At 40.2% G+C, this 11,020-nt stretch overlaps 1 protein-coding gene across 1 annotated transcript in view; it reads left to right on the top strand.

Annotated features, from left to right (window-relative positions):
• The first annotated feature begins 73 nt into the window (after positions 1–73).
• The window catches only part of LOC115918674, a 47,912-nt gene continuing 36,965 nt past the window's right edge, over positions 74–11,020 (top strand). The window contains exon 1 of the mRNA XM_030986573.1: positions 74–137. Coding sequence (XP_030842433.1) covers positions 74–137 — 64 coding nt within the window. The remainder of the gene's footprint in view (positions 138–11,020) is intronic.

Below are 11,020 nucleotides of genomic sequence, written 5' to 3'. Positions count from 1 at the left end.
AGGAGACAAGGATAATATAGTAATATATCACCTATATCAACACGATGAGCAAGACGGCGAATGAGGCGATAGAATGAGTTTAGAGAGGGTGGGGAAGGAGGATCGAGAGAATAGAAGGGGACGAGGTGAGAAGGAGAGTGAGTGTGGAAAACAGAATTGGAGGGGTAAAGGAGGGCGGGAGCAGGAGGTAGAAGAGAGAGGTATATAGAGTAGAATAGGGAAGAAGGGAGGAGATGGATTGAGTGAGGAAAAAGAGGATGAAATGGGGAAGAAAATGGAGGAAGGGCTAGAAATGAGTGGGACAATAATAATGATATATGCCCGATATATAATGTTAGGCTGAAAGAGGAGGAAGGCCAAGAAATGGGAGTTGATATAATATACAATGAGGAGACTCTGTGAAAGCAGGGGGAAAAAGAGGAATTAATGGGGGGGGGGGGGGTTAACTGGTTAAAGGGAGAACAGAAAGTAGAGGAAACAGAGAGGAATGGTGGAGCTGAGAGAGCGAGGTTAGAGAGGGGCAGTGGCGGATTGGGGGAGGGCCGTCCCTTCAAAAATAAAACGTGTAAAAACACGTCAATTTAACCTTTTGGGGGAGATGCCCCACCCCCCCCCCCTGGCGCTCAAGGGGGGGGGGGAATTTAGAGGGCCCCCCCCAAAAAAAAAATGTGGTAACTACCCACTAAGGGGAGGACAAAGGGGGAAAGTAGAGGAAACAGAGAGAAACGGTGGAGCTGAGAGAGCGAGGTAAGAGAGGGGCAGTGGCGGATCTGGGTTGGGTGGGGGGGGGGGGGCCATTCCCCTCCCCCCCCCTTTGAAAATAAAAATGTAAAAACACGTTAATTTTACCTTTTTGGGGAGATTCCGCACCCCCCACCCCACCCCTCGCCCCCTGGCGCTCAAGGGGGGGGGGGGCAAAATTTAGAGGGCCCCCCCCAAAAAAATGTGCTCACTACCCCACTAAGGGGAGGTTTAAGGGGGAACAAAAAGTAGAGAAAACAGAGAGGAACGGTGGAGCTGAGAGAGCGAGGTAAGAGAGGGGCAGTGGCGGATCCGGGTGAGGGGGGGGGGGGAGGGGGGGGGGGGGGGGCTTTAACCCCCTCTTCGAAAATAAAAATGTAAAAACACGTTAATTTTACCTTTTGGGGGAGATGCCGCATCCCCCAGCCCCCCCCCTGGCGCTCAAGGGGGGGATGCAAAATTTAGAGGGCCCCCCCCCCCCAAAAAAAAAATGTGCTCACTACCCCACTAAGGGGAGGTTAAAAGGGGAACAAAAAGTAGATGAAACAGAGAGGAACGGTGGAGCTGAGAGAGCGATGTAAGAGAGGGGCAGTGGCAGATCGGGGGGGGGGGCCGTCCCCCGCCCCCCTTCAAAAATATTTTACCTTTTTGGGGAGATTCCCGCCCCCCTCCCAACCCCCTGGTGCTCAAGGGAGAGGGGGGGGGGATGCAAATTTTAGAGGGCCCCCCTCAAAAAAAAAATTGTGCTCACTACCCCCCCCCCCCCCCCCCCCCCCCCCCAACTGAGCGCATTTTCGGCTGGCGCGATTTTCAAATTTCCGGGAGCAAAAATAAAAAAAATTGGGCCCCCACCCCTAAGAAATCCTGGATCCGCGCCTGGAGAGGGGAAGCAGGGAGAAAGGGGGATCGAGAGAGGGACCAACATTAATGAGACGCGGAGAAAAGGGAGCGTAGGTGGGGAGAAGGCGAAAGGGGGCATTCTTTGGGATTTAAGAGGGCGGCCGGCCGGGTAAGGGAATAAGGGCGTATACTCCGTGGAGCGTTTAGGAAATGAGGGGAAATAAGAAGAGCTAGCGCAGGATAGTGAAGGGAAAGAGAGAGGGAGAAAGAGCGCGTGCGGGATGGAGGGAAGGAAGATTGAGGAGGGGGGGGGGGGGTGGCGGAATAAGCAGGCCGACCGGAGAATGAGTTGATGAAGGTTTGGGAAAAGGGAGTGAATGAACTAGGGGAAAGGATTGGATAAACTGGGATTAACGGATAAGAGCGAATTAAAGGCGGTGAAAAAGAAGGTAGAAGACGAAAGTTGGAGGTGAATGAGGAAGGAGAGAATGAAAGGGGAGAGAAGAAAGAAGGAGAGAGTGGTAAACAGAGAGCTAGAGAGGGGAAGCGGTAAGGCAAGGGGAGAAGGGGAGGGGAGAGATGAGCAAGCAAACCGGCGGAAGAACGAGTTTAGAGAGGATGGGGGAAAGATGATTGGGTTTATGGCGAAGAGAGGGAAATGGCTGAAGGGGTGCATGGGGGGCGGGGGGGGGGGGCAGGGGAAAATCAAAGGAGAATGGGGATGAGGGATTGAGACAATAGAAGGGGACGAGGAAAGAAGGAGAGACACTATAATACTCAGGTGATAAAGAGGAACAGTGCGTTACTGTGGCAACCGTAATCTGGATAACATTAAAGTAAGAGGTAATAGTCTACTCACAAGACGATTTTATGTTAATCGAGGGTCTATAAATAGGGATAATATCAATCTATAGCTCTTTTAAAATGTTATACAATCGGCCTATAATCAAATGAAACTCCTAACTTCACTACAACCTTTGTTTTGGTGATTAATTGGTACTCTTTACCGCTAGGTTCTTTTAAAGCTATGATCTTGCTTAACTCGTTGTTTATGCATGCATGAAGCATTGCCCCTACCCCCCTAAAAATATTTTAAAAAGTGAATTAAAAAAAGTTATGTCAGTGCCAACAAAATCTAAATTAATAAGTGAACATTAAACAACATGAACAGCCTACACAGAGGAGCATGCACGCGTTTTATTTTATATCATTTATATTTTCATTGCCCATGCGATTAAAAATAGGTAAAGTCTGGAGTAAAGAAAACTCATCAGACCAGTGTACTATCAGGGCGCAAAAATTACTCAATCCTACAGTTCACTACTGTTCTAAAAATCTAACCTAGGTGACAATAGTTCCAGTACATGACCATAGCAACCTTGTCACCTGGGTTTCAGATTACATATTCTGCTCTGATATTACTGAGCAACTTTGGGTAATCTCCTTCGATACTTTACTGTTACTGTATTGGTATCGGGTGAAACGGGAGCCTGAACAGAAATTAGGTTTCGACTGATAGATAGTGACAAGTTGAGCGTCATTACTCTGTCTGGGGACAAAGTCTGCTGTATGTCAGCTTGAGTTGGCATGTAAATCATCTTTCCAAGGAAACCCTCAGGAAACCTCCTCAAAATTGCCTAATTGTATCCTGATTTTCTTCTCCCATTTTTACCCGGGTCTATATTTGAAGTCCTTTATGCTGTCTTTGCATATCCAACCATATGCTAGTTTTCTCCAGGCTGGTTAAAATAAAATTGTTTTGGTGAGCAGTTGACGTTCTTGTCTAAACGTTTGAAATTGATCAGCTTCTAATGAGTAGCGTCTTCTTATAAATGAGGTTGGACATGTGACAAACATTCATGGTACTAAATACTGCAGAGGGTAGTTTCAAAGTTTTGTTCTTTAAGTTAAAGGGATCTGGTAACTTTGTCTTAGATCCTTTAGAAATAATCCTTGATTTAGCTCATGCTGCAATGAAAATTATAAACCTTTAGGTCAGTCAGGAACTCCATGACTTTTACAAGCCGATCGCTTGTCTGATTATCAAGATATTAATGATTGGAATAACAATTTTTGAAAACCGTTCGCTGGACGGTTTTCATAACACTACAGTCTATTGGGGAAAACGAGTATGGTAAAACCGGTCACTCAAAGATTTTTACTTTTTTGAGGCACTTCTTGATCATTTTGTGGCGCGATTTTTTTAGGACTTCAATATTACACCATATCACGGACACTAGTAACATGTAGGACCGTGTATCTCAGATTTAACATTGTTAAACAATCCCTTTAAGTGTACAATTTTGTTTTTTAAATGTGCAAAATGAATTGTGACTGAGTATTACCTAAAGAAAAAGATGTTTCATGGAGAAAATTCAAAGAAAATACAACTTCTAGAGGTTAAAACAAATTCAGATTGTGCTTTCATCATAGTATGCCGATGGTCCAGATGAAAATGTAGTATTGGTGCAAGATAGGGATGTTGGCTTTCTTGATGCTTGTAACCCCTGGTTACCATATTCTGTCAATACATTGACCAAATCAATACTGAAAGGGCGTTAGAGGGAAACACCACTTTGCCACAAGCATTCACTGATGATAATCTCTACCCCTCCTTTCAAAAATAGGAGTTGGCTATTGATGAAAATTTTGATGAGTTAGTCTGAACATGCAGACATTTTCTGCTTTCAACATCACTGTATATTTGTTTCTTGCTGAATGAAATGCTTTTGAAACAGTCGAAGGAGGATTCAAGCAGCATGAATGTTAACAGGCTCAACAATACATCTGTTCTGGGGTGAATGTTCAAGCATAACATGCCCCTTCATGGGGAATGATCTCACGTAGGCAGGAAAGCGCTCGTACAAGAAAACTAGATTCGGCAAGTTTGACGCATGTTTACATTTGCCGCTCCAGTTCACGTGGGAGGACCTGAGATTTAAGTGAGCATGATGCGACCGCTGCCATTTGATGAGGGCAGAACATGGTTCTCAGCTGACATACATGATGAGAGGGGGAAGTCGTCAGACAGGTCTTAGGAACCCCCTCCCAGTTTAGATGGACACCTACCCAAAGTGCATCTTGTTGCACCATATGAGTGATAGGCAGTTCCTTTTTATATAAAATTCCAGATGTATAGCTTCATGACGTCTGTTTTGTTTATTTTTATATTTGTTTATTGCTGATGGTAGTAACAAGAATGTGAAGTAAGAAAGTTGCCAACTACTTCAGTCACTTTTAGATATGTTTTGATCATCAAAGCATGCCATCCTTTTGTATTGTGCTTAAGCTATGGGTGAAAATTAGGCCTAGTAAGGAATTCAAATTCAAGCCTTTTCTAGAAAAAGTGTAATAGAAATGTTCAAGACCCTAAATTTGTATTTATAAATATTATATCTGGAGAGTTAACTTCATATTTGAGGATAAGTACGTTTCGCATAATGATTTTAAGACCTTTTCCTTTTCATGATATGATTTGAGTTGTACAAAATAATGATCATATCCTTTTGACATGATCTGACGGGATATAAATAATCATAGAGTAAGATAAATCCCTTAAAATAGGTTTGAATAGTGTAGGCAATTATGATATTGGGTAGGTTATACTTTGCATCTATTGGGTATAATTTTATGTATTGTAATGTGAAGAGGTAGAGCCTGTGGGGTTTAGGTAACTGCTATGTTACATCTATCTGCAGCTACTATTAGTCAAAGATCTCTTGCAATGCTCCTTTAGTCACTTACGGTAGTCCCTTATATTGTGTCTCCTATATTGTGTCCAAAAGCATATCCCCTGGATTCTTGGCTATTGGGGGCTTATAGTGTGTGAAATACCCCCTTTTCTCACTTCAAGGCATGCTTATGTGCCAGCAACTACTACTGTTCATTGAAGAAGTTTCAATGTGGAATAGATTGAAATAATGATCCTAGAATTCGTAAACATCATCAGGAAAAATCAAGAATAAATCAGAGATTAATTATTTTCGACATGAAATGTACGGAAGCCTGTGCTAATCCATCTCACCATGTGCAGGGTCATTTTTGGACGCATGCCATAACTGACGATGTTCAAGTCTTGTTTGTATCATGTCGGTCAACCAATCACAAGTTTGCAGAATGGTTGCATCCCTTTCTCTCGTCCATGAGTCATGAGCCGGCTAATTATAGCAGTCCGAGGAGTAATTCGATTTATGGGACCTAATCTTCCTCAGATTTTGTTGTCCTATAATTTGTTGATGTTTCCCTTTTACTAGCCCTCTCTCAGCTGGTTAGATACATACGGAAAGCAGCTTTGCAATTGATTTTCAATTGCAGCTTTTTGCTGCATTATTAGGTCAATTTGTTTGTAGTAAATAGGGATGTTTATTAATCTGGAACTTTATCAAAATAACTTTATAATTGCGTACTTCTGACATGTGTTGTTTATCCTATTTGACCTATATAATCACAACTAAGTTACAAGCTTTCATTGGTTTTCATCCGGTTTAATAGGCCACACTTGACTAATAGTGTGAGCAGGTAAATTGTTTTTACTTTAAAAGTCTTTTTCCAACATAATTAGCAAACCTAGGTGAAGTTCTTTGGTGATTTGTTGGTATGGCTTTTGTTTTTAATTGTTTTTATTTTTTAATTTATTCTAAACTTCCAATGCTTATTGGATAAGAGGTTAAATGATGCTTTTAAAGTGGTGAATAAAAAGTTAGTGCTATGCTTGGCTTGGACCACAAGTAATCTTATATTTGGGTAGACTTGTTGAAATTTGTATGAAGGGATTAGATTTACACCGGATTTCAATTAGTGTTGTGAACATTCTTTTCTTCTCCTTCTCATTATTTTAGAAAAACTAGTCGTTGAAAGGAAAATAATGAATTTTCATATTTCGGTGACAAAAGAAATCTGTGCATGTATGACATGACATTTTCAAGACAATAACAAGTGAAAAAGAAGTGGTGAAAGAATGGGACATCTGTGTGAAGAACATAGAAATAGAACACCTAGAAGAAACATGATGAACTTGATTTGATTTTCTACATCTGTCTTGCGTCCTAGATCATGTAAACGAGAAATAGAGAGAAAAAAGAGTGAGTGAACTTGATATGTGAAACAGCTGAAACTTAAACTGTGTTAGGTGTGGTAGCAGAATCCTTAGGTGTAAAGTTCAGAGTCAACCGCAGTGTCAAATTAGGTTTCACTTAGAGAAAGTAACACAAAAAAGTGGCTGATATGTTGGAATGGGAAGAAGTGTGATTACTTCAAGAGATAGGTCTCCAAGTTATATTTATAAATATTGCTAGAAAAGGGACAGGGTAAAAAGTTGTATACTGTTTCTTTATCCTTTTAGTGTTTTGTCTCCTCCTTCAAAGCTTCATCAATTGAATCATAACGTCATTTGTATCCCTTATGTTTAGTCTTTTGCTTCTTTACCATTTCTAAATATCAAGAACATGTTTTTAATGCATTTTAGAATCTTTTGTCTTGACAGTTTTCACCCAACATATAAATTAACTCAGAAAATGGAAAGCATTTTTAACATCAATAACCATGTCATATACCTATATATCCCATAACCTGGAGGCCATTAAGGCGACAATGAAATGGACCATTTACACACGTTCTCTCATATCTCTGTATCTTTTTGTCAATATATACAGGTAAAAATATCCTATAGAATATTTTATTCATAGAATAAGAAATACTTGCCTGAGTTATTGTTCCTGATAGCTTGTTATAGAATGCTTGGGTTTGTAAAGACCTTTTCCCTTTAAACATGCTTATTTTACTTGCTATGTAATATTTGATTTTTAATTTCTTGCGTATGATTATATCAAAATAATTCTCAACTTGAAGTCCATAAACTCATTTTAGAATAATAGCCTTCAAATTGTTAAGTTTTTTTACAATAAATTATTTTTTGCATAGAATTATTCTAAAGTGTTGCAGGTGGATGTAAAGTGCTCATTCATGTTTAAGGCAGGGGCTATTTAGGGACCTTGAAGTCGGGATGGAGAGGAAGAGGAAGGGGTAGAGGAAAGAGAATTATGTTAAGGAGGGAAGGAAACATGGAAGATTAGACCCGGACGGTGACTCGGCAACGTCGGACGTCTACCTCAAGTTGAAGGGTCCATCATTTGAGTGATCCCCCACTGTGATCCCTTGTCACCCTTCTCAAGCATTGAAGACCACCATTTTTTTGTCAGTACCTGGGTTGCAGTGTCTTGAAGTATGCAAGTAGCTTTTCACATTTTTCCAATCGTCCAATTATATGCCATAGTTGAAGAGAAGCTTATTTACCCTTGATATTATATGGGTGACCTATTTTCTGGTATATGTCTTTTAAAGATAATTGGCAAATTGAATTGACTAACTGAATGTGCAAGAGTCTCTCTCTCTCTCTCTGTATCCTCTTAAAGACATAACTGTTCCTAACACTAACAGTGTAACGGTAATTGCCTCTTGAGGATCCGAGAGGCAATGGATAGGGTAAGGTGGGAGCAGGGGGAAGGGGGGCAATGGTGAGGGGGGGGGGAGAGGATCGAGGGGTGAGGGAGATTGTCCTTAGACCCTCAGATGAGCTACATGTAGAACCATCTTTAAGCAGTACATAGCAGACCATTACATATGACAACTAGACCTGGGAGTGTTTCACAAAGATTCTAAGTCGAACTTAACTCTAAGTTGGACTTAAATATTATGGAGAGCTATTTGAAGTCTTTTAACGAAATACGTTCAAAAGCAAAATTCAAGTAGTTTAGACTTTTCATAAATTCCACATCAAGAACATGAAATCTCCCATGATAATAAAAAAATATGAATGATTTGAATCAACATTTTATGTCTTTTCAAATAACTTTTACAAAATATTTTCAAGGATGCTAACAGCTTTCCATAGTTGTTTAGTCCAACTTAGAGATAAGTTCAACTTAGGATCTTTGTGAAACACCCCCTGTTTGGTTCTCTCCTGTGGATCTTACCAATGACTTGACTCAAGTGCCTCCAGAGGATGCTAGGGCCAGGATGAGGGATTTGGGGGCATGGTTAAAGGGGATTGCCTTTAGACCCTCAGATGTGATGCTACATGTCGAACCATCCTCAAGCAGCAGGGGCAGACCATTAAATGTGACAGCTAGACCTGTTTGGCTCTCTCCCGTGGAACACACGACTGACTTGACTCAAGCGCTCAGGAGTCGAGCAAGGAAATGAAAGGAAATGGCCCAGGAAATTGGCACAGGCTAGAAGTCCTGAAGTCAATCAAGAAATGCTCCCAGAGTTATTTTTGCACCATCCGATGAGCAGAAAGCTATATTTTGCCTCACCAAGAGAATTTCTTGTTGTTTTTGTAGTATTTGGGCATCTATAGTGTCCAATTGTCTGTAACATATTAGTACAGGCTTCAGTTGTGTAAATATGGCTAGAGAATCTTGATTGCAGGTGATGAAACAGGGAAGCCTCTCTTACATACCATCTACTGAGGGCAACACGCTTTAATTCTGTGTCGTTGGATGAACTTGTGCCCTTATTGCTCTCAGTAGATGACATACAGAAGTGATTCATTTACAGCAGAGTTGTATACATGCAAATGATTACGAGAAGTCAAGTGACAAACTTAAGTATCTATACAATGAAATTGAAGAAAATGTCATCATATCCCATTCCAATAAAAAAAATTAAAAAATTGATATTTCTTACTTCGGAATTGACATTTACACATTGATCTTAGGATGGGAAAACTGTTAAAAAGAGCAGGGATATGTTGCAAAGGGCACAGAAAATGTGTTGGCTGGACACCAATACCCAAACAAGAACAAACTTGTACAGGAATTACTCATCCTTCCCCCCTGCCTTACCTCCTTTTGTGATGGAACATAGGAGCGGAAACCATTTCTCTCGTGGGAGGATGGTTTTAGCATCTCCTGCCCACACAGAAACATTGTCACTCTTCGCTTCACTGCGAAAGATCATGACTGGGGAGAATCGGCAGAAAAACATCGAGATGAGCTGTTGACATTTTCAAATGTTAACCACATGAATGTGTTAGTGTGGGGATAAGGGGTTTATAGGAACCCCCCATCAACATGTATTCACATTCTCATGAAAGGTGTATACATGTATTGATGTTTTAAAGCCATTCGTTAAGATTCAGTGTGGTGCATATTACTTTTTAAATGCACTAATCAACATAATGATTTATGTTGATTAGTGCATGTATTACTATACCTTCTTTTCATCAAATGGGTCAATTCTTTTACCAGATTCTATGTTTATAATTTAAATAAACAGAATTTAAACTTGTTTCCATATGCACTGAATTCAGACCTTTAGAGAAATTTGATTATTTATTGCATTGCTTGTACCAGCGGATATTGCATTTCTTGAATATCACTTTCCATTAATTGAGCTCATTAGTTTAAAAAAAAACAAGACCAAAGATACTTTTTCATCATTGTTCATAATGTCTTTACAACATTTTTGTATTGTGTATTAATTAATCTATTAATAAATGCAATTTTCTTTTGATAAAAGTATATATATGTAATCAATTTCAAATCCAAGACGAAAGAATTGCTTTGCAAAAACAGGAGTATTAAGACATATAAAGTTAAAATCCCCACTCCAGATCAGTATGCTTCCTTTTGCAAAGTGCAGTCTACTTCTTGCGAAGTTTGGAGCATATTTTAGTGCTACCTAATTGTCTTCCGCTGTAAATGAATCCAATCATGCTATTTCTCTTTACTTTTTAGATATATTTTGCTTACTGTTGGGGATTGACTGATCCTTTCTGTCTAATCCCGGCTCCCCTTTCTCAAGGTTGTCTTCCAACTGTCTCCTCCTAAAGCAACCCATTTCTTCCCGAAAGATAGAAAACCTCTAAATAGAGATACAGACAGGGCTTCCGTAGCCTAAAGCTAGGTACCCCCTCTTCTCTCTCTCTCTCTCTCTCTCTCTCTCTCTCTCTCTCTATTTCTATTTCTCTTTCTATTTCTCTCTCTCTCTCTCTTGATTTCAGGTTTTCTCTCTTAATTTCTCTTTTTCTCTTTCTCTCTCTTTCTCTCTTTTTCTCTCTATTTCTCTCCTCCCCTTTCTGTCCCTATGTTATTCTCTTTTTATATCTCTCTGGTTTTCTCTTTTCATATCTCTCTGTCTATATTGTTCTGCCTTTTTGATTGTGTATCTTTCATCCCCCCTATCCCCTCTCTCTTTCTCTCTCTCTCTTTCTCTCTCTCTCTCTCTCTCTCTCTCTCTCTCTCTCTCTCTCACTGCCTTGCTTGATGATCCTCTTGTCTTATTCAAGCATAGCTCTAATGAATTCATCTTCCTCTCCTGATCCTGTTCCAAATTAATATCTTGAACATCTCTTTGATTATCTCTTTGATTGATCTTGGAGATGCAGGTTGTAAATTAACAGGTTCCTTGAAGCATTGAAATCCACCTTTTCAACACT

Source organism: Strongylocentrotus purpuratus, unplaced genomic scaffold (genome assembly GCF_000002235.5).
Source record: "Strongylocentrotus purpuratus isolate Spur 01 unplaced genomic scaffold, Spur_5.0 spur5_contig_838, whole genome shotgun sequence".
Taxonomy (NCBI): Eukaryota; Metazoa; Echinodermata; class Echinoidea; order Camarodonta; family Strongylocentrotidae; genus Strongylocentrotus; species Strongylocentrotus purpuratus.
This window is presented reverse-complemented; position numbering and strand designations above follow the sequence as displayed.